At 38.4% G+C, this 25,285-nt stretch overlaps 1 protein-coding gene across 2 annotated transcripts in view; it reads right to left on the reverse strand.

Annotated features, from left to right (window-relative positions):
- The window catches only part of blw (ATP synthase subunit alpha blw, mitochondrial), a 373,048-nt gene that overhangs the window by 32,790 nt on the left and 314,973 nt on the right, over positions 1-25,285 (reverse strand). For both annotated transcript variants that reach the window (XM_090378871.1, XM_090378872.1), the window contains one exon: positions 3,378-3,529. In XM_090378871.1, the coding sequence (XP_090234997.1) occupies positions 3,378-3,529 (152 nt within the window). The remainder of the gene's footprint in view (positions 1-3,377; positions 3,530-25,285) is intronic.

Below are 25,285 nucleotides of genomic sequence, written 5' to 3' on the forward strand. Positions count from 1 at the left end.
TTATTCAGTATCGAGTCAGTCCACCTTTATTTTGAATAACAGCAATTGTGTGGCACGGCATGGATTATATGAGATGTTTTGGCCTAATTGTAACTAATTATTCCAGCAAAATATCGCATAGCTGCCACAAAGCTGAAGGAAGAGTTCTTTGTTGTCAAATAGCTCTCTTCAGCATATACCACACATTCTCAACATGATAGATCAGTTATTGGGGGGAATGGTAAAAATCTGTCTCATTTTTTGAACCATTCTTGCATGACACAAAGTGGCCATTGCCTTCAAGAAAGAAATGTAACATTGTAGGATGGAGTAGATCTGATACAAAATGGATGGCATTTGACCTTCCACCAGTATCAACAGACCTGGTTCATGTGAACCAAACATTTCCTGTACCATGATACTACTTCCAGATGCTAGGGTTGCCTTAAGGCAAGCAGAGTCCATCACTTCACGAGATTCTCATTATACTCTGCCTACCATCAGTGCAAAAGGAAGTGTATCATGACTCATCTGACCACGACTTTCTTCCACTATTCAATCAATGTTCTTGGCACCTCTGCATACAGATTTTTCTGAAAAAAGTGGCTTCCGAATAGGCACATTGAGTGCCAATACCAATTTCTATAATTTTCTATGCATGGTACAGTTTGAAATAGGACGGTTCTGGGCTTGGTTAAATTTGTGTTATTTGCTGCACACAGTATGTACTATTTTTTCCATATAGTCCATCTCACCCCTCAGAGCACAATGGACTTGCACTTGAAGTATTGTTTTTCTGTCAATTTATGCTTCCCATTTAGAATTTGCTGTTGGTCCCACTGTATAGAACCTAAAAAATCTGAGACCACTGTAGTTGCCTTTACAAAAACAAAAACCCTTCCCTTTATTCCTGATGGTAGTTGCATCTTTAAGTAAATCCCACATCAGTACACTGTGATCAATGCCACCTAGTGATTCCTTTATCTATAAATTCTTAATGCATGAATAATCACTACTAATAATCAGATCAAGATTGTTACTCCCTCTTGTTGCCTCTTTAACATGCTGCTGTTTTAAAAAAAATTCATCCAATAAATCCACAAAAGCCTTGCTAGTGTGTAAGTGACCAAACCCACAAGTTCTAGTCTATACCTGGGAAATTAAAATTCCCCATTATAAGACACTCATTTACTGGCCCACTCAATTATTCTCTGTATAATTGTTCATTGTACCCAGAGTCATTAGGCCTATAACAAACTCCTACCCTCATTTTTGCTTTACCAGTGCTCATGTCACACCAAACTGACTTAATATTGCAATGTCCATCTATATCAACTGGATGCACTTCCTTAGATTTTGTGTTTCTTAACTAACAGCATAACCCCTCCTCCCTTCTTATCCTGTCTATCCTTTCTGTACACATTGCACTCTCATGCAAACCCAAATTCCAATTCTGCATCCCTCATATTTGAGTGGCATCACGTCTCTGATATCCCAACAATATCTGCCTTGGATGTCTTAACCAGCACTTCAAATTCATTGAATTTATTTACTATACTCCTAGCATTGGTGCACATGCAAGTATACATGCACCTGTTCTTACTCTTAGGAAGAACAGGTGCATGTATACTTTGTGTGTATAATTACAAAGGTGCATGTATAATTATCAGATATCCACTGTTTTTCAACGACATTAATATTCCCCAAATAACAATATATGATTTAATATGCTTTTTTTGTACAGATAATTCTAAATTGTGTATAATGAAATTCAGTTCCAACTGAATCTTGCAACTTCTGAATAGGTTGTCTAGTTGGGAGGGGAACCTGCCAAAATGAACTACAGCCAATCATTGTTATAAAGAAATTTAAAGTGGGCTGTAACAAATTCATTAGTGTACAAAATTCAAGAAATATAAGTTGTGCAGAGACAGAATTGAGGAGAAAGAAACATGGACTTCTGGTAGAAATGGAAAGCACTGATGTTTTGGATCCCGGACCAAAAGGAAAACCAGGAACCTTTAAATTTTTCCACAAGGCACTTCAGGGAAGGAGGAAGAGGGTTGGGATAAATGGTTATTCCTCAGATTGAGTTGATGTAAGAAGTGGGGTTCCCCAAGGATCAGTATTAGGACCACTGTTGTTTTTGATTTTCATAAATGACATCGATGAAGGAATAGAGGGCGTGACGTCTAAATTTGCAGTGATGTAAGGATCTGTAGAGTAGTTAACGATCACCACCAAGCAGAGCTTCTTCAGAGTGACCTAGATACACTTCAGGGATGGTCAGAAAAATGGCAGCTATGCTTTAATCTAGCAAAGTACAAGGTATTGTGCCTGGGGAATAGTAACCCCTAAATAACTTATACATTTGGTCGAGTTGAACTACAGCTGGTAGTGGAGGAAAGGGACTTGGATATTACGATGGTCAGACATTAAGTTCTCTGAGCATTGTAGACTGGCTGGAAGGAAGGCCCATGGTGTTGATGATTTATCAAACAATTGCTAGTAGAGATAAGGATATCATAATCCCACTATATAAGGCTATTGTTAGACCACACCTAAAGAAAGACATTGTACTTCTTGAAAGTGTCCAAGAATGGGTAACTCTCACCTGGTGAGATCAGCAAGAGTCCATATGAGGAAAGACTTCAAATATGTGAGTTGCACAGCTTGGAAACTAGGGAGACCTTAGAGGAGACTTGACCAAGGTGTTTAAGGCACCTAGAGCCATAAGTAAAATGAATAAGAATGAAATTTTCACGGTTATAAATGATTCTAGGACAAGGGCCCATAATTTGAAGTTATGGGGGAAGAACCTTAGACTGGATTGCAGGAAGTTTTATTTTAGCCAGCAAGTTTATAAATTACTGGAATTAAATTACCTATATGGGTTGTAGAGGCCAACAGGTTCAGGAAATTCAAAGGTCAGCTGGATAATTACCTACGGGAGGAGGGAAACGTATAGGTTTTCTATTTCCTTTTCTTTTATTAATTATTATTTTTTTAATTTTCTTCTTAATTTATTTTATTTATTTATTTTTTTTTTGGCTGGTGTGGCCATTGCTAATACTACAGCCAATCATTGTTAAAGACAATTTATTTTTTTCCACTTTTCCTCCCGTGCTTTAAATTCATGTGCTCATGGCCAATATCATTGTGAATGCTGTAATATTAATAATGATATACTATTAAGAGGAGTTTGCTTTATGAACTTAGTTTCCACTAACTACAGAGTGAATGCTGACAGTCACAGTTATGCATCTTAATAAATTCGTTATGCATCTTAATAAATGCATAACGAATTTGCTATGAGTGAAATCAAACCAATTTTAGATTATTTTTACACAAAGCTTTCACAGAAACTTTCAAAATGCTAAAAGTAAATGTGACTTTACCTGTTTAGATAAATCATCATAGATAATTAGGGCATGCATTCCATTATCTCTGAAATATTCCCCCATGGCACAACCTGAATATGGGGCCAAATACTGTAATGGAGCAGCATCAGATGCTGTTGCACTCACTACTATAGTGTACTTCATAGCATCTGAAAATAATTTTTGGAATAAAGTTATCTTGCACTACATGCACTTCAAATAAATTAAATATGCTCAAAAATTTAACTAAAATTTAATGCTGAAGTTTCATTGGCTTGACAGAAATAACTCAAAAGAAATCAGTGATTTCCTCAGAAACCTGTCATCCATAGTCAAATTCATTAATGAGCTTTATTTAATTAAGTTATTTTTTAAATCTGTGAAAATAAACATACAATGGGGAAAAATCTTGCTCTAATAAAAAAAAAAAATGCAATATACATTACATTCACTTTAATGTGTACCCATGCATGATAGCATTACAATTATGAGAGTAGCGAGGGATTGGTTTGTTTTTGGTTAGAGAGGCAAATGAGCTTGAGACCACTATGTATAGGACTGCTGTATATCTGACATCCTATTCTTCGGCTGTCAGTTATCCAGCTTTCCAAGATAATATAAATTGAACAAATTCAAGTGAACAAATGTGTTCCAAAATTTTGTCAGATTTCTCATTACAGTTAGGCTCCCTCCAACTGATTACTCTCGAGTCGGTCCCCATCCAATTCTTTTGGAGTACATACAAACTACAAATTGATGCTTGTGTACACAGTAGTCTCTTTCTCTGCTAACCACAGCAACAACACATTGTCGTGTTTATCAACACTTTATACAGTACAGTGAAAGTGTGTTATTATTTTATGGTGCCGATATTAAAAATTCTGAAATGACAGAATCATACTCAGAACTGCTAGAAAAACAATAATTGAGATTGCTCATAATAGAGCAACAAAAGAAGATTATTCATATTGTTTTTATTGTGCAGATACAATACTGAAGTATTAAATAAAGAAAAAAGTGACCAAAACATTAACTTAGAAACAAACTGTATCAAGTTCATATTAATGTTATACACCAAAAACCAATACTGCATTTGAAAAAAAAAAAAAAAAAAAAGTTGGTATCTCCTTTTTTAATTCTAAAAAACAACTTTGTGACCTCTTATAATCAAAAGGATACTGATGAATTCTTTACTCAAAGGATTTTGAATGTTAAAATGTGGCAACCCTAAATCTGTGCAGAGAATTATAGGAGAAATCAAACATGGATATGAGAAAGTATTATACTAAGCTTAATCTAGTTTAATGCACTAAATCAGAGGAAGCACACTCATTTCCCATTATCAAAATCACATTGTATGAGGTGGGGGGACCTAAAATTTTCCCCAACCACATTCTATATGTTCCAGAACATTGAGATTTGAACATACATTACTCCTTTTCTACATAGTCACCACCCAAAGCAAAACATTTCTCCCATCTTTTGCAGCACTTCCTTATGCCTTTATACATTAGACCAGTCTCACTTTGCTCTTGAAATCATGCTTGTCAGAGAAATTACCTATGCATTGCCAAGAAAATGCTTTACTCAAAAATGATTTCAGCTATGGAAATGGGAAGAAGTCAGAAGGTGCTAAGTGAGGGGAATAGGCATGCGTAGCAAGATATGAAGTCTTAATTTCCAGGCAAGATCAATGGTTGCAATAGCAGTATGGGTTGGTGCATTGTCAAGATTTATTTGTTTGAATTGGGATTTTTATTGGCACATTAGCAACTAAGGGGCTATAATTAGCATTAGCAGAGGCATATGATGTAAGAAAGCAAGCTTATGCAGCATCAGCCAAAAAAAAAAAATGCTCCCATTTCACCCCTCCATTCGTTGCAAATACCTGTCCAGCTCAGCCTTAAATTTATTTAGGCTATCAACTTCCAGAACAAGGGATGGAAATCTGTTCCACCAACCAATTACCTGCCGGCTAAAGGCAAATTTCCGCACATCTATCCTACGTCTGCCTTTCCTCAATTTGAATTTATGTCCTCTCAGGTGATTATTCTGAGCAAGAGAAAGAATCTCATCAGCATTGAGCATGCTCAAACCTTTCAAAGCTTTATACATCTCTATCAGATCACCTCGCTGGTGCCTAGTCTCCAGACACTGTAATTTGCAAAACTTAAGCCTCTCTTCGTAAGAGCAACCTTTTGTTCCATTCACTAATCTTGTTGCTCTTCTCTGCACTCTTTCCAGCAGCTCTACATCCCTCTTGAAATGAGGCCTCCAGACCTGTATACAGTACTCAAGGTGTGGCCGGACCATTGCCTTATACAAGGGAATAATCACCTCCTTATCCCTACTAGAAAAATTCCTGTATATCATTGACAAGACACCATGAGCTACTCTTGCAGCCCATCTGCACTGCTCAGAGAACTTCATATCTACCTGCACAATTACCTCCAGGTCCTTTTCATTCTCTACCACTGTCAGTGTAGTACCACAGAGTTGATACATTGCTCTGGGGTTGCTGTTTTCCATATGTAGTACTTTATATTTGTCAATGTTAAACTTCATTTGCCACCTCTCAGCCCATCTGCTCAACCTTTCCAGATCCTGTTGCAGCAGCATAGCATCAGTAGTGTCCTTAACAACCCTGCCAACCTTTGTATCTTCTGCAAACTTGGACATTAAGCTTGATATACCATCATCAATATTATTTATAAATACAGAAAATAATAATGGACACAACCCTGAGGGACTCCACTAATAACATTTGTCTACGATGAGCAGTGTCCATTTATTACCACTCTGTCTTCTCCCCCTCAACCACCCCTTTATCCATCGCAGCAATTTGCCTCCAATGCCACACTGCTCCAATTTGTGCAGCAGTCTTCCATGTACAACAGTATCAAAAGCCTTTCTAAGATCCAAGTATATAATATCAAAGTTATTCACTGCATCCAGTTCTTTAGTGACTACATCATAGTATCCAATCAAATTGGTCGGGCAAGACTTTCCCTTAACAAAACCATGCTGTGTCCGAGCTATAACTGAAGTCTTGTCTAGATGATCCTGCAGTGCTTCTTTAACCATACCTCATTAATTTTCCTGGAACAGAAATTAAACTCACAGGTCTATAATTACTTGTGTCAGCCTTTATCCTCCTTTGTGAATTGGGGTCACATTTGCTCATCTCCAGTCTATGGGTACCTCCCCTGAGTCCAAGGAAGCTCTCATAATTATGGCTAAGGTTTGCTTACTTCCTTTGCTGCCTCCTTTAATATAACTGGTTAGATCTCATCCACCCCAGGTGCCTTGCTTGTGTTTATCTACAATTTCTCCTTCGCTGTACTCTCAGTTATTACAAGATTATATAGCTTGCTGCCAGAGTTGAATACACCTCTAGCATTCCCCTTGCTGAAACTCCTCATGTGTGAATGTCGATGCAAAATATTCATTCAGTTTGTTAGCTACCTGAGAAGGAGCAGCAATGCTTAGTACACGCTTCTTGATTAAACCGGGGTTCGAGCCCGTCACCACCAAATACGGAGGATGCGGAAAGGTCAAGGAATGACCACCGCATATTCTGGAGCAATATGGCCTTAGTTGCTAATGCTCCTAAAAACCAAATAACAAACAACATGAGAAGGATCATCAACAGTTGAACCATCGATATCAAGTGGACCAATCTGATTCATCCCCTTCCTTCTGGAGTTTACATAAATAAAGAACTCTTTGCTGTTTTTCTTTGCATCCCTTACCAAAGATTTCTCGTAATTTGCCTTCGCCTGCCTAACCTCCTTTGTATTACAGATCAACTTATATCTATCATAGGCTTCTGTGTCACGTGTTAATTTATTTGTATCCTATGCATTTTTTCTTCTCTGTTACATGTCTAATTAGTTCATCTGACATCCATTTAGGCCTAAACCTTGAACAATATTTCTTAGTTGGTATGTAAAGCCTAGTAGCTTCCAAGATAAGTTCTTTGAATGCTTCCCACTTTGAATTTGCTGTTGGTAGCATCATCATTTGGTCCCACTGTTTAGAATTTAAATACTGTCTCACACCATCGTAGTCGCCTTTACAAAAGCAATAATCCTTCCCTTTACCCCTGATGGTAGTTACCTCTTTGAGTAAATCCCATTTCAGCACACTGATCACTGCCACCTAGTGGTTCCTTTATCTGCAGATTCTTAATGCATGAAGAATCACTACTGATAATCAAATCAAAAGTATTACTCCCTCTAGTTGCCTCCTGAACATGCTGATATAGAAAACAATCATCCAATCAAAAAACCCACAAAAGCCTTGCTAGTGTGTGAGTAACCAACCCATAAATTCAATGCAATTTCATCGCAATATAATGCACCAAAACCAGTTCATAAAAATAGGTGAAGCTTTCAGTCACCTAATGAATTAGGTTACTAAGTCAAGATATATATATATATATATATATATATATATATAATAAAACAGGTATAAAATATATAGTAATAAAAAGGTAAATTTTAAAAACAATAAAAAGGTTTAGTGATTTTAAATAGCTAAAAACAGGAGAATTATAATTGGATAAAATCTGAGTGTATAAGGCTCAAGCAGATGACTAAAAGAGATGAAATATAAAACAAGTTGATGTCTATAACATTGTCACTCACTAAAAATACAATGAATGGTTAAGGAGGTGCCACAATTCTCACACACAGGAGAGTAATCTTGCCTTCCTTTACACAGGAACACACACACACATAAGATGACTATGTCCTATGCGCTGAGGTGAACTAGAACAATATCCTCTCTACCATTCCTGCACAGACTAGACTGCTTGTATTGAATTGCAGACTATCTGATACAGCTTGTTCATAACTTCCCATACCAAGATTATGAAAGTAATCTAATCCATATTAATATGCCTGTAACATGTATAGTGGACTAACAGATTACAGTTGTTGATGACTTGTTGTGACCTGGCTGCAGTACCAGCCAGTTCGGTATCCTGTCCATTTCTGCTAGATCCCAATGCAGCTTGGAATCCAGCAAAAACTGATGTCAAAAGAACTCATTTCTCACTCCCAATAAAGCCTGTAGTATACCTATAATAAAGAGTCAGTATACAACTTTGGTAATGGTGTGTTTTAATGTGGTCCAAGGCTAACTTCTACAACATGCGAGTCAGCTGTGTATATATCGCATTCGTAGTAAAGCTTCCCAGATTATATCTGGGAAGCTTTCCTGCAAATCCACATCTTCCCAGTTATCTGGCAAGATGGCAGCAGATCTGACAAATGACACTGACTTCGAGCCATCAATGAAGACAGCAAGAAGTCACAGTATTCAGCTTGGTGGGCAGCACAGAGTTGTTAGTAGACCTTACCCCAATTTTTAAAGAAGTCACATGAGGGTATGCAAGCATGCTAGAGTACAATTAGTTGCCATGGGACTCAGCAACATTGTCTATCAGTGTTCCATTCTCTTAGTAGCTCTTGGACACAAATACCAAAGGGACAAGTGGCAGTCTGATGAGTGCAATAGAGATTTTCCCATTGTGGCTTGAAGACCACAAAGGATTGTCTGGTAGAGATTTCAGTTGGAAAGTATACTTTAGCTACAGCTGTTTTCGAAGCGACAGCAATGGTTCATTTACCTTCAACACAAACTCCAGACAAGGAATGCTTGAAATGCTCCAGCAGCAATGCTTATAGCTTTATGATGAACTGGGTCTAGACATCAAAGAATGCCATTTCCAGCACTTGTACATTTGGGACACTAATTTAGATTGGACAAGTGACAATACAGGTAGAATATAGTGCAGTGGTCCAAGCTTTAGTTCTGGTTCAGAGGAAAGGCTCCATTTACAGCAAAATGCATACAAAGCAATCTTCTGAGAATAGAACCTGAAACCATTAGCCACTGCCCAAGAGCTGACATGGTCAAGGGCATGCTGCAATTGCTTTTCGATGACCCTCATATCACATAACTGTGAAAAGATGCTGAAGTACTCAACAAAGAGGGCACTGTTCATGGTTGGAGGAAGTTGTTCGGTAACAGAATTAAGTTTGATAGCAAAAAGCGGAACATTAAGAACTCCCCTCTTGACAAAAAAGATCAAGAGAGAGAGCAGCCCCAACACGAACTTGGAATTAATAGTTTAACAAAAACACTTTAACGAAAAGAGCCAGTGGCCCCCTAAGACAAAAATTACAATATCTTTTAAAATTCCGTAATCTAAATTGTGTCACACTTTTTTCCATATTAAAGAAAATCGACACCTGGTGTTGATGCAAAGCATCTCAAACAGATATTTCCAGTCTTATTTAATGGTCGAGTGTTGACCTGTTTCTTCAGAGGGATTCATTTGCTTCTAAATCCCACACCAAGGCAAATGTTTACCATTCTTTCCAGGATATTGCGCAAACAGATGGTCATAGCAATAGGACAGCAAGTTTTTAGATCCATTCCTGGTTTTAGGAAAGCAAGGATGACTGCTGTAAGCCACGAGAAACTTCTCTTCAGATAGCATCTATTAATAATTATAATAGAGATGGCAAGAAATCCATGGATTCTGATGAAAGCTGTTTACTCATGTCATAATGGCCTGACAGCAATTATCTGGGATAAAGACAGTGCCGCTCTCATTTCCCAATCCGTGGAAGGTTAATTGTATTCTTCAGTTATGATTGGCTCCCGGTTGACAGAGTAGTAACATTGCCAGATGCTTAAAGGCATTCCATTCGGCATGATCGATCTTCCACTGGTATCCTAGATAGGCGGCATGGTATCCCAATGAAAATGGTAGATATCTCAGGGAAGTGATCACTACAATAATGTTTGTCTCTTCAACCTAACACATACAAATCTAGAGGAGAGAAGGAGAGCAAGCATATGGAGAGATCAATCATAGTAACTGTACAAGTAGGCATGTGGAAGGTGTTAGAACCCACATTTAGAAGGCTTATGCTCATTTAAGCATATGCCCCATAGTCCAACCCCTTCCATTGATGTCAGCACTACCCCACAGAGCAGCATGTCTCTTGAAATGCCCTAGTAACAGAATATGGGACAGTAATTGTCTAATGAAATCATCAAGGTCTGCCTGGGAAATGTGATGCCCAGGTGACAAATAGATGGAGCAAACAGGTTAGAGAAACCCTACTGTAAGACAAACTGCTTCTACCTCAAAGTTTGTGGTAACTGGCATAGCTTGAAAGGTGGTAATGGTTACCCGCAAGAATGACAACTTCGCCATAGGCAGCTCTATCCCAGGCTCTACCTTTGCAAATAATTGCAAAGCTTACACAGGAAGGCCTTGATATTGTCATTAATTTGACAGAATTCATGACAATTCCACTGTACGAATTCGAACACAGCCATTATTTATATTTAGGTCCATCTAGTGGCTTCTGAAGGGCAGACGGCTTGGTTTTCTCAGTCTTGGCTTTATCTTTCATTGGAAAGAAAGGACATTGACCTGTGTCTATATTCTCTCCTTTTACAAATAGTATAGTTCCTTCTGATAAGAACAGTTCCAGGACAGTTGTCAGGTACCTCCTTAATCTGTACATCCATTGTTTCTTCAACTGCAGGTAGCTGTTCCGGTTTTGTGGCTTTTCTTTACCATATCATTTTTGAAATGGCAAAGCATTAAGAGATACTGATATTGGAGTGGCAGCTGATTGCAATTTTTTTGATAGGCTTTTGTGAATCCAATAAATAGCGTGCGATTGGAGTGAATGACTCTTGGTGGTATGGTCATTCAGTCTGCATATGACGGTTCACTTCACAGAACCCTCCGAGCATATGAATGCTTCCCACTGTTCATTGGCTGGGTGCATTGTCTGGCCTCTTGATAGATGTTCAGCTCTATTTTTAGTTTGCATTTCTTTTTGTCCTTCCATAGGCTGGAATGTTTAAGAGTATGCAGGGCACACTCTCCTTGAAAATTTACACTGCTTCTAGTACAGGCAGAATTACCACAAGCTGTTTGTGAGCAGTCATACTTTTGACATCTAAAATGAGTTGCTACTCGTACTGCTATTGTATTAAAGAGTGAATATCGTACAATATAACCAGTAGTGCAGAAGAATAACAAGGTTTTAATTGTAATAAGTAAGTAGTTTGAAGATTTTAATCACTTTCTTGGCATATATCTTTTGTATTTATGCTAAGGATATAACTAATTTAACATTGTGATCATTACAGTATAGCGTAACTTGATAGCATATATCACGAACTTGATAAAAGGTATAAAACGTAAAACTAGATAGCCTAATACATATCCCTGCATTAGCTTAGTGTAATATAGTCAAGCAAAGCATAGTCAATTAAATTTATTAACTTTGATTATTAATTAATTTGTATTTAAAGGAAAATCATTCCCCAGAATAGAGCAGCAAAGAAACATGCACAAAGTAGCAGGAGTGCTGTGGCTTGGGGAGAACCAAAGTGGGGGATTCTCCAATACATCACAGCCAAAAAAAAGTGCAACTTATGAAATTATTCTGGACCTATCTAGAACAGTTCGAGCCAAGGAAGATGTCATTGTGTGTGGTAGGTGCAGAGAGAGTCAAGAAATTAAGTGCCAACTCTGCATTCTGATGGACATCTATAAGAGTTGAAAGAATAGGGTAGATGCCCTTGAAGTAATTAAAATGGTGAGCCCATCAAGCTCTCAGCTGCCTAACTCAATGCCAGAGCTCACTCTTGTGTATCAGGCAACACAGCAGCAATCTTCAGGGCATAATGTGCTGGTCCAACAGGAGTTAGTTATTGTCATTTACTCTGTCAGGAAGATGGGAAATATATAGTGCAGAAAGGGGGTAATGGTTACCCCCTTTCCATCAGAAGCAAAAAAAAAAAAAAAAAAGCAGAAAAAGTTGATGACATTGCAGAGCAGCAGATATCTTTTAAGGGCATATAAAGAGCGATAGTTTTGTACACGTTGGCACTAATACAATAAAAGTAGATCTTTGGACTTACTTAACAAGTACAGGTCAGTGTTGAAAAAAAGTGTAGAGTTAGGATTAAATTTTACAGTGTCTGCAATTCTGCCTAGACACAATAGGAGGGGTATATGATGAGAGCCTTGTCATGTCAATTCATACTTGGAGAGAGATGTTTCAGCAAGGGTGTGACACACTCAAATAGAAAGGGTACAAGAATATTTCTGATTCTATCGAGTAAGTGTTAGGACGGTCGGAAAACTGCTAGATTGGTGGGGGGGGGGGTCACAGAATAATAGATTAACAGTAGCCACAGGCAGAGGGGGAAAGTGGTTCTTGCACTGCACTATTGGAATGACCAGCACCCTGGAAAGCGACATGCTGGGAACTTCAAGGACTGCTGGGAATAATCACAGAACAAGTAAATACAGGGGCTATGTAAGGATAACTAAGAATAAGAATAAGTGCACGTATACTTGCATGTAAACAATGCTAAGAGTATATTAAATAAATCAAATAATGTTGAGATATGGCATCACACAATAATAAGAAATGCAGAATTAGAATTTGGAGAGTACAGTGTATACAGAAAGGATAGACAGGCAGAAGGGGTCATGCTGTTAGGTAAGAAACACAATCTAAGGATGCATAGTGCAGCGTTGAGTCAGTTTGGTGTGACAAACACCGGGAAAGCAAATTGAGAGTAAGATAGCGTGTTATAGGCCTAATGACTCTGATGAGTACAACGAAAAACTGTACAGACAAAGAGTGGTCCAGTAAATCAGATTGTCTTATAATGGGGGATTTTAACTTCCCAGGTACAGAATGGAACTTGTGGATTGGTCACTCACAAACTAGCAAGACTTTTGTGGATTTATTGGAAAATTGTTTTCTGCAGCAGGATGTTCGAGAGGCAATCAGATGGAGTAATATTCTTGATCTGATTATCAGCAGTGATCACACAGTGCATTGATGTGGGATTTACTCAAAAGGTTTAACTACCATCAGCAGTAAAGGGAAGGGGTTCTTGCTTTCGTAAAGTTGACTACAATGATCTCAGACAAATTTTAAATTCTATACAGTGGGACCAAATGATGAGGTTGCCAACAGCAAAATTTAAATGGGAAGCATTCAAGGAATTAATCTTGAAAGCTACTAGGCTTTTCATACCAAACTAAGAAATACTGCTCAAGGTTTACACATAAATGGGTGTCAGATGAACTAATGAGACTCCTGGCAGAAAATAAAAATGCATGGGATGCATATAAATTATTAGGCGACACAGAAGCCTGTGGTACATATAAGCTAGTCTGTAATCAAGTCACAAAGGAGGTTAGGCAAGTAAAGGCAGATTATGAGAAATCTTTGGCAAACAGTAAAGACTTCTATACTTATGTAAACTTTAGAAGAAACAGAAGTTACTGAAGAAGAGACTGCAGTTATAGTTAAGACAGCATGGGTTTGTTAAGGAGAAGTCGTCTGACCAATTTGATTGGATACTACTTCGTAGTCACAAATGAAATGGATGCAAAAATTATTTTGATATCATATACAGCAGACTCTTTATTAATCGGGACCACTTCTAGACTCCAAATTTAAAAAAAAAAAAAAAAAAATCAAATGTTTAGATTGTTTTAATGCGTCGTGTCGATTTTGTTGTGTTCCATTGCAGCGCAAAAGGAAATTGTTTCCTTACTTATATCAGGGATGTCAGAATATTTTTTATAGTAAATTTTTTTTTGTTTAGAAATCTTGAAAATGATGGGTAAATACAAAAGAGTTGCGTTTTCAGTTAAACAAAAACTTGAAATTATTCAAAAGTTTGAAAACGGTGCATCTGTTAAATCTCTAAGGAACCATTATATGTTGGTGACCAAACCACACGCAACATCATAAAAAATAAAGGGAAGCTATTAGACTTAAAATTGATATCATAAAAAATAAAGGGAAGCATTGTATTGGACACGTGAGTAGTGCATGGTAAGTTTTTTCATTTTTATCTATCGTCATATTTTACGTAGGTTGCTGAACATTTTACGATACAGTAAGTCCCCGACTTACACAAATACAGATTTACGTAAATTTTTTCTGCTCAATTTTTTTTTTTTTTTTTTTTTTTAGGATTATAGAATTTAAAACAAACAAAAATAAATAAAATAAGCAATCAATAACGACGATCACGGCACGCACAAATTGCACAAGTGAAATATAGAATAACAAGCAAAAAAATAGAAAAGAGAAGATTCTTACAATTAATGGTTTTTTTTTTTTGTTTTTTTTTATATGACTGAAAATTTCAGGGAAGGGGAACACATTTCACCATAATAACGTAAAAACCCACACAATTCCAGCTATCAGTATTATCGCAAATGCAATAAGATAGTTTACTAACCATTTACTACCCATTTAAAATTCCCAGTAACCCGGAAGGTGCAAACTGTTTAACCCTGTGAAGTTCTTTTCAAAAAATTTAATTTTGACCGTTATCATGGTGCCGACTAAGAGAATAAGTGACAGTGTTACTAGTAAATCTACCAACAAAAGGAAAGCCATCGATTTGGATCAGAACATTAAACTAATAAATTAGGATGTAAGAAAATGGTCAAAAATTAACAAATATCGTGCAGAATTCAGATTTGTCAATAATAATATAGTTGCAATACGTTATTAGTCATTCCCAAGTTACGTAAAACTAGACAAAGTAAGTCCTGGAACGTATCTCTTACGTATGTCGGGGACTTTTGTATTTTTGGATTAACCGAGAAATCGATTATCTGGGATTTGTTTTTTACCATCTATCCCAGAAAATCAAGAGTCTACTGTAAATACAGGTCTGGGGTCCTCATTTTAGGAAAGACTTAGAGCTGCTAGAATGAGTCTGAGAAGGGCAATGAGATTAGTGAGTGGAACAAAGGGTTGCTATTACCAAGAAAGGATTAAGTTCTGCAATTTACAGAGTATGGAGACTAGGCACCTGCAAGGTGATCTGATTGAGGTGTATAAGGCCTTGAATGGTTTGAGCTAGCTCAATGCTTATGGGATTCTTCCTCTTGCTACAGATGCCCACCTAAGGGGACAAATTCAAATTGAGGAAAGACAGTTGTAGAATACATGTGCAAAAATTTGCCTTCAGCCAGTAGGTGGTTGATTGTTGCAACAAACTTCCATCTGTTGTTCAAGTTGACAGCTTAAATAAATTCAAGGCTGAACCAGACAGACATTTGGAGTGAATGGATGGGTGAAACTGGAATTTTTTTTTTGGCTGATGCTATATAAAGATTGGTTTTCTTGCATCATATGCCTCTACTAATGCTAAAAAACACCTCAGTGGATTTGGAAATGTAAATCATCACTGGCAGTTTAAGTACCTGCCTTTATAGAATTAGAAGGCTGAGAGGTATTAAACGTTAAGATTATAACTCTAGTAGGGAAGAGATTTTCATCCTTTTGCATCAATATTCTCTTGACACTGTCACTCCTTGGCCTTTCAATTCAGAGCAAACTGCTTCTCAGAAGTGAAGATCCTGCTCTGCTATAATTCAAGGTTCCCCAGATTGCATTACATGGATGCACATGCCAGTTTCCAATGATGTAACCAAAGTATGGGTCTTAGATTCCAGAGGACCAGCAGGATCACTGGGAAGTCTCCTTACCACATACAGATGCCCACAGAGGGATGCATGTCGCTGAAGGTTAAGAAGATACTTGTTGACATCAGAATTGAATTTCTATAGATTGTAATTTTCAGGAAATATGTCTGACGGGAGGTTGTTCCAGAAAACAGAAATTGAAGGAATAAATGAGGAAGAAAAGTTGGTTCTGAGTTTGAAGTTGCGCATTAAAAGGAAGCTGATGGCTTGTAAGAGAGATGGGGAATTACAGAAACCGATTCAAAAGAATAGTGCCCATGGAGGTACTTATAGAAAATGCATGCAAGCAGAAACAGACCGTGTGTGTGTGTGTGTGTGTGTGTGTGTGTGTGTGTGTGTGTGTGTGTGTGTGTGTGAGAGAGAGAGAGAGAGAGAGATACTAAAAGCCAGGGTAATCCCTAATCTAGGCAATCTTGCCTAGAAATATGAATGTTGTTGAAGCTAAGCATAGGAGCAGAAGAATCTTTTTTTTGTGAGATGCATAATACTGAGTTTTAGGACTGAAATTCAGCAAGTTATCTTTGTCCCACTGGAGAATTAGTTTGGAGATCTGCATTCATTTCAGGAAGTGGTATTGGATATTCAAGAAGTTTACGTCATGTGCGCAGTACAAGACTGGAATGCAAAATTCAATGTGATATCATCAGCAAAACTATGGAGAGGATTTCCAGTCAATGGAAACTGAACATTAACCCCTTCCCGGAACATTTTTTTCCGGAAAATGTGCCGTAGCGGATCGACTTTTATTTTACAGATTTAAAGTATGCATCATGCGAATACACATTGTACAGTTTGTTTTTTATTAATTTTTTCATAGAAAATACATGGGAGTAATTAACCCATTTGGACTATCCCGAGTTATCTTGTGTACAGCAAAAAGAGTGAATTATACAGATTTTTTTTTAATAAATTAGTGCTTGATCTAAAAGAAAGGCACAGAAAAAGTCTTCATTACTCATTATATAAAAAAATTAATTTAAAAAAATCAAGAGGAATGCACAAGCAGTAATTGCGAACTAACTACATTCTGACACATGGCCGCCACAAGTGGACAGGCAAGGTAAGTGTCACTTACGGGCAGCAGTTCAAGAGGGTGCCGAAATATTTTGATATTGTTTTTTTGAATTGTTTTTGTGGGTTCAGTATTCTACATTAGGATGGCAAATTATATTTTGCTTGCTGGCAGCACAGGAACATTCTGACATTGCTGTACAATATAAATAAAACAAAAGCCAGTCATCTGCTGCCAGACATAAGAAAATCCTGAGAAAACTCAGGATTTACCTGGCTAATGCCAGAGAAAATACAATTCAGTCCTAAATTTAGAGGTATTATTGTTTTCTTCAGGTATTATTGTATCCCAAGATATGTGTAGTTCCAAATAACTTAAAACTAAAAACGAGATATCTTGGGATAATCTATGAAGGGGTTAAACACAAAAGAAAAGAGTGGGATAAAGACCAGAAACTTGGAGAACACTAACATTAGTGGAGAAATTAGAAGATAGAGAGCCATCTACCACCCACAGTGAGTAATCCAAGAAAAAGCTGTATAGCCAATAACAAAATTCAGTTAACAAACCATAAGATGGAAGCTTATTTAACATTATGGCTTATGAACTCATTTGGTCCAACAGATCAATGCCTGCTTTTCCTTTATTATATGCTAGAATAGGAAGCGGTTTTTGTTTGGCTTCTTTCGTCTTCCTTTACTGGTGGAGGGGGGGGTATTTTGGGTGTTTAATGGTGCACAAGCTACACTGGATATAGTGCGTCTGTCCATAGAGATGTGTTAGGAAATAATTCAGAATTTAAGGCATTTCAATGTCATTTTAGAAACTATTCAGAAGCGATGATAAATTCCAATTCTTTTCAAAAACAAAAAGTTCATTAATGTTTGCCTTGTTGCCTATAATATGCTCTAGCGATATTGGTTCTTGTAGTTTATCAGAGAAAGCAGGACTGATGTTCTGTCTTGGTTATATTGAGGATAGTCAACAAGAATATGCTTGATTGCTAGATGTACTGAGCAGTGTGGACACTGAGGAGCATCATCACCTGTGAGTAGATGGAGGTGGGTCAGATGAGTATGTCCTATTCTTGCCCATGCAAGTACCACTTCTTCCTTTCTAGTTGGCTGGATGCTCAAGTGTCAAAATTTTGGTCCCTGTTTCAACTGGAAAAGTTTGTTATTACTCTGGGTAGATGATGGTATCATGGTCAGAGGCTGGAATATGAGCAGAGGTTAAATCTAATGTGGAGGGATTTTTTGCCGATATATCCACCAGTTCATTTCCCTTTATCCCTGAATGTGCTGGAATCCAACAAAAGTTCACTAATTTGTGAACTTGTCACAAAAGTTGACATGGTTCAATTTTCAAGAGAAATTTCCCGATTTGGTTTAAAACAGGTCGATTCATATGGAATGGATTTTGCATTGCTCTAATTGAGCTGAGTGAGTGTGTAAATTAAATATTTTGAAGATTGGTAAAGATTCAAATTTTCTAGAGCTAATTTTATTCCATGTAATTCTGCAGAAAAGTTGCTATACTCAGGTGAAAGGGAAGCTGAAATAGTAGTGGAGGGAAACACTGCTGCTGCACCACCGGCTGATTGAGATTTGGACCCATCGGTATATATTGGCAGGAAATCAACATGGCTCTGAATATAATTTACACGGAGTTGCTTCAGGTTGAGAGTCAGTAGAAGATTCTTACCCCATCGAAGAAAATAAGTATCAAATTTCAGTTGAGGAGGGGTAGTCTAAGGTGGATGAAAGTAATTCAATACCTGTTGACTGTTCTGAAGAGGAACTTTCCAACTTTGTGATATTTCAAAAAGCCGTAGGCCTGCTGCTATTTTATTAGGTTTATTTCTGTAGAGATTAGTTAGTTGAGGATTGAAGAGGTATGGGTGAATAGAATGAAAACAGCAACTTTTTATTTTGGCTGCATACTTCAGTAGTAACATTTTTCTGTGGAGGTGCAAAGGAGGTTCGTGAGCTTCAATGTATAGACTGTGAGTTGGAGATATTCTGAAGGCTCCAAGTGCAATCCGTAATGCATTGTTGTATAGGATCCAATCAGTGTAGTACACTCTTTCGGGCAGAATCAGACTGGAGCACCATAATCGAAACATGATCTAATCAATTCTCTATATAGTTGAAGAAATAAGGTACGATCTGCTCCCCAAAACAGGGCAGATAAAACTTAGTATATTGGGCTTTTTGAGACAGGTATTACGTACGAATTTAATATGTTCAAGGAAGTTTAACTTCTTATCAAGGGTTAACCCCAAGAATCTGATGCTGTTGCCAATCGGAATGGTAAAGTCTGATATGTGAAGTTCGGGATCTGAATATAATTTGGGTTGGTTGCAAAAATGTATAGCGACAGTTTTCTGTTGTGAAAGATGATAACCATTGAGCACTGCCCACTTTTGTATTTTATTTAGTGATATCTGCAATTGACATTCAATAGATCTCATGTTCTGAGAATGGCAAGAAAGAGAAAGATTGTCAGCATAAAGGTAAGGTATGGTCCTTGAGGTTGTCACAGACATTCTCTCAGATATGCCAGACAAGCTGTTCTTGCTACCTGGGAGTCTAAAACGCTGATGGAACTGATATTCGGGTGACACTCAAGTCAAAGTGGACCCAATTTCGGCGAAGTCCGGACGGTCTATGACAGCCAAATCCTCTGCTTGCACCTTCACGATGGTGGGACTGTTAGTAATCCTGGGTATAACCTTCATGCACAAGTACATGGTGGGTGACCACCCAGGTGTGAACCAACATAAGCAGGGGTCGAGGTGTGGCGCCCACACCACATGGAGGAACGCCGCCCCTCTATGTTACCAGGCAGTACTAGGTGGTAGATGACTCTCATCAACCGGTGAAATACCACCACTTTGCTTATTGGAGGCTTGAAGAGGTGGAACCCATGTTTAGTCTCTAGAGCTAAGTTCCGGCCAACCCTTCCCTATCTCTTCCATCATGCAGTATGATTGATGATTTTTGAGGTTATGATAAATGTCGTGGCGAGATCCAATATTCCTTACATTTCGAGGGTACAGCTCTAAAACGGTGTTCGCAGGCCGGCCGCTAGTTAGTACACCGGACTGAACCTATTGGTAACTCTCTAGGAAGCTTCCGGATCAGCTAGTGTATAATCTTGCTACCTCTACTCTGCCAGATAGTGACTGGAGGGAGTCCGAGTAGTGCGTATGCGGGGGGAGCATTGTCGAGGCCACGTTATGTCAAGGATCTGGGTATATTCTTACCACATGTACGCCACATCCAAAAATTTCATTACTTCATACAGCAGGTCCCACCCACTTTTCCTTACTATTGAATACACCATGAATTGTCAAAATAATAGAACAAGCTTATCTGCGAAAAGATCTAAACCTCCCAAGGACTTCCTAATTCATTTCACAAATATACGTGGTCTCAATTCTAATCTCAACGATGTCCATTTCCACTTGCAGTCTTCCAAACCCCATGTACTTTTTCTGACTGAATCTCAGTTATCAGTTGATTCAACTACTGCTCATCTCAGATGTCCAAATTATTTGCTGTATGATTCCTTTCACCTCAAAGGTGGTATTTGTGCATATGTCCATTCTGATATTCCCTGTCAGAGACTTGGCAATTTGGAATCTCCTCTCTTTGATCTTCTCTGGCTTAAAATCTCTCTACCTCATTGTGTAAAATTCATCTGTTGTCTCTACCGTTCTCCCAACTCCACTAATCACTTGGAGCTCTTTGACTTCCTCTCTTTGCAACTTGACTTTCTCCAGTCCAACTTTCCTAACAGTGAGGTAATTTTCCTTGGTGATTTTAACGTTCACAACTCCAGCTGGCTTCCGTTTTCTAGTCACACCGACCCAGCAGGTCGAGATGCTGAGGCTTTTGCAATTACTAATGACCTAGCACAGATTGTTCATTTACCTACAAGAATACCGGACAATCCTAATCATACAGCCAATACGCTTGATCTTTTTCTCACAAACAACCCTTCTAAGTACAAGGTCGAAGTGAGAGGTCCTTTAGGCACTTCAGATCACAACTTGGTGATTGTCTCTTCTCCAATGGAACCTTTATCTCATGGCTATTCCCAACCTCATATTGTTTGGCATTACAAGAATGCAAAATGGGATGACCTGCGATACTTCTTTTCTTCTTTTCCTTGGTCTGATTACTGTTTCAAAACTTCTGATGTCAACGTTTGCTCAGATCGTGTCATTGAAATTATTCTTGCAGGAATGGAATCCTTTATCCCACACTCCACTTTAAAATCTCGTCCTTTATCTAAACCTTGGTTTTCCAATAAATGTGCTAAGGCTGTTCAAGAGAAGAACGTTGTATATCGTAATTGGCTTGTTTCTAATTCTTCAGTTTCATTTTTTGCCTACACCAAAGCTTCAATCAATTGTAAAGCAGTTATTAATCAGTCCAAACTAGAGTTTGAACAGGCTAAGAGTAGAAAACTTGCTTCTTGCCCTAATGGTAGCCAAGCATTCTGGTCTCTTGCCAAATGCTATTGGCCGCAACTTTTGCCCATCTCTGCTCCCACCTCTGTCCAAACCAGATGGTTCTGTTGTCACTTCAGCCAAGGATAAAGCTGACCTGCTAGCATCCCATTTTTCTTTGAGCTCATGTATTAATGATCTTGGTAAAACACCTCCCACCATTCCTAACACGCTCCATTCAATGCCTCCTGTGGTCTTCCGTCAAAAGGATATCAGAAGGATTTTGATGAATCTTGATGCTAAGAAAGCTCCAGGTCCTGATGGTATTTCTCCACTTGTTCTCAAAACCTGTGCTCCTGAACTTACTCCTATTCTTTGCCGCCTTTTTTCGCTTTCTTATTCCAAAGGTGTTTTTCCTTCTGCTTGGAAATTTGCTCATATCCAGCCAGTTCCTAAAAAGGGTGACAAATCCCTCCCATCCAATTATCGTCCCATTGCAATTACTTCTACTCTTTCTAAAGTAATGGAGAAATCAATTAACCGCCAACTCCTAAACTACCTAGAAACCTTCCGTCTGATCAACGATCGCCAGTATGGATTCCGTCAGTGTCGATCCACTGGTGATATTCTGGCTTATGTTACCCATTTATGGACTAATTCAATGGAAAGGTTCGGTGAAACACAAGTAGTTGCTCTTGACATCTCAAAGGCTTTTGATCGTGTTTGGCATAAAGGTCTTCTAAACAAGCTTCCATCTTATGGTTTGCCAAATGTTTTTAGTAATTGCTTATCCAGTTTCTCTCTGATCGCTCACTGAGGGTGATGGTAGATGGCTCTGTCTTCTAACTTCTCCACTAATGCTGGTGCCCCCCAAGGTTCAGTTCTTTCCCCCACTCTTTTCCTCTTGTATATCAATGACCTTCTTCCATTGACTGGAAATCCTATCCATAGTTTTGCCGATGATAGCACATTGCATTCAACTTTCCATTTTGAGAAACCTTGTCCAGCTCAATCAGCTTTAAGTTCTCGGAAATCTGCTGCCAATTCCTTAAATGCCGATCTTCAGGTAATTCTCCAGTGGGGCAAAGACAACTTAGTTGATTTCAACCCTTCTAAAACTCAATCTTGTCTTATATCTCGCAAAAAGGATTCTTCTGCTCCTATGCTTATCTTTAGTGACACTCCGATTTCTAGGCAAAATGATATATCTCTTTTGGGGATTACCCTGACTTCTAATCTCTCTTGGCACAAGCACATTACAAATATTGCTTCCTCTGCATCTAAAAAACTTGGTTTTCTCTTTCGCTCTCGGCGTTACTTTTCTCCCAAACAGCTGCTCACTCTGTATAAATTGCAAATCCGCCCTGCCATGGAATATTGTTCCCACATCTGGGGTGGTGCCCCCAAAACCTCTCTCAGGCTTCTTGATTCCATTCAGAAGAGGGCAGTTAGGTTAATTAATGATTCATCTCTAACAGAGTCTCTCCACTCGCTTTCTCATAGACGCACTGTTTCTGCTGCATGCCTCTTCTACAGATACTTCCATGGGCACTGTTCTTCTGAATTGGCTTCTATAATTCCCGCTCTCTCTTTCAAAACAGTCCGAACACGTGCCGCCACCAGCCAACATCCATTTACTGTCCAACTTCAAACCCACAGAACCAACTTTTCATCTTCCTCATTTATTCATTCAACTGCCGTTTTCTGGAACAACCTTCCTTCATACGTATTTCCTGAAAATTATAATCTACAGAAGTTCAAGTCCAATATCAACAAATATCTTCTTTCGTCTTCTCAACCTCCAACCCAAGCACGGTACTAAGTACTATAGGTTATAATACCTCTCGTGTTTGGGGTTCTCATAAAAAAAAAAAAAAAAAGCCTCAACAGTATTTGGAAGTTCTTTATTAATTGAATCAATTCTAATGGCAAAAAGAGTTGCACTCAGTACAGACCCTTGCAGAACTCCTTCCCACAAGAATGTCGTAGAAAGGGAGTTAAAATATACTTGATAAGGACTCCATAAAAAGTTCTTAATGAATACAGGCAGGTTGCCTCTTAGACCAAGGGCATGAAGGTCTCTAAGAATGCCGTGACACCAGGTGGTATCAAATGCCTTCTCTATGTTGATGGAGACTATAACAAGGTGTTCATTTCTGACAAAGGCATTGGCGAACTGTGGACTCTTGCCCTGATCATAAGATCTAAGGCAGACCTGTTTTGGCGAAAGCCATGTTGACTATTACTCATTAGAGTTTGGTCTTCAATTATCCAAACGAGTCGTCTGTGAATCATTTTCTCAAGGATTTTACCGAGGCAACTGGAAAGGGAAATTGGCCAATAACTAAAAGGACTGGAGGGATCTTTACCAGGTTTCAAAAAGGCCAAAACTGTGGCATGGTGCCAAGACGTAGGATAGATGTTTTCCAGAAATATTAGATTATAAAATAACAGCAGCAGCTGTAATTGTTTGTCTTCAAGGTGCTGTAACATGATGTAATATATTCCATCGGGCCCTGCTGCACTGTTGCGTGCTGTTCTAAAGGCTTGTAGATGTTCCAAATACCGAAGAGGCTGGTTATATGGTAAGATTACAGAGGTGCAAAAGTTGATGGGTCGCTGTTCAGTGATGTTCTTGATTTTCTGGAATTCCGGGGAATAGCTTGATGCTGAGACTTGAGCAAAGGTTTTGCCCAAGGCATTTGCTATAAGCAGAGGAGCAGAGTTCTTGCCCATTTCAGGAAAGGATTGTTGAAGGGATGGTTGGAAACTTTCCAGAAAGCTGTCTAATTTTCTTCAATATTAATTTGCAGTCAGTGTTTCTATTTACAGTGGATGCAAACTGAGTCCAGGAGTCCTTGGCTTCTTTTTGAATGAGATGCGCTCTTGTTTCTTATAGTTGATGAGATTAGCTGTGGTTGGGGATCATCTGAATAAATTCCAAGCTTTATTTTTTCCCCCCTGCTTTCGTGCATTCATCATTTAACCAGTAGTTAAAATGACGCCGGGCCACGGGTTTCGTCAATGGAATTGAGTTTTTAGCAGCTGATAACAATTGGGATGTGATATATTCTGTCACTTTATCTATGGGTTGTAATCGGATAATTTCCTCATTCAGTTTAATTGCTGACTGAAATTTCACCCAGTTGGCACGAGAAAATTTCCATTTACAGCAGGGTTCGGCTAATGGTGTTTGTGTAGTGAGCATATTACAAATAATTGGGAAATGATCACTGCCCATGGGATCATTCATAACAGACCATTCCATGACTGGAATCTATACTGGGGAGCATATGTCAATTGCAGAAGTCTGTCCAGTTGGCAATTGTATATATGTAGGTTCACCTGTATTAAGAATGGTAAGATTTTGCCTATCTAGAAAGGTTTCAATCAGTCGGCCATGTGTATCTAATTTGGAAGATCCCCATAAAGGGTGGTGACCATTGAAATCCCTCAACAGACAGATAGGGGAAGGTAACTGCAATAGGTTTTCCAGATCTTGGTAAGAGAAGGTATGATTTGGTGGAAGATAGATTTTAACTAGTGTTATCGCAATCTGAGTAACGAAATGTACAGCGACAGCTTCAATTTCTGTTTGAAGAACAATTTGCTTTGTTGGGATCTGCGAGTTGATCAAGATAGCCACACCACCACGGGCAGCATTTGATGTATTGCGATCATTTCGATATATAGAGGAGTTCGTTATGAAGGTGGAAATTTGGGAATTAAATAGGTTTCTTGCAAGAAGAAACCCACTGGAGAGAAGCGAAGAATAAGGTAATGAATATCGTCGATATTGCTACGAAGTCCTCTACAATTCCACTGTAAAATATAAGGCATTACTTGAGATGAGAACAAGAAGCTGTATCTGACTG

The sequence above is a fragment of the Mastigoproctus giganteus genome, chromosome 8 (genome assembly GCF_048544385.1).
Source record: "Mastigoproctus giganteus isolate SK-2022 chromosome 8, ASM4854438v1, whole genome shotgun sequence".
Taxonomy (NCBI): domain Eukaryota; kingdom Metazoa; phylum Arthropoda; class Arachnida; order Uropygi; family Thelyphonidae; genus Mastigoproctus; species Mastigoproctus giganteus.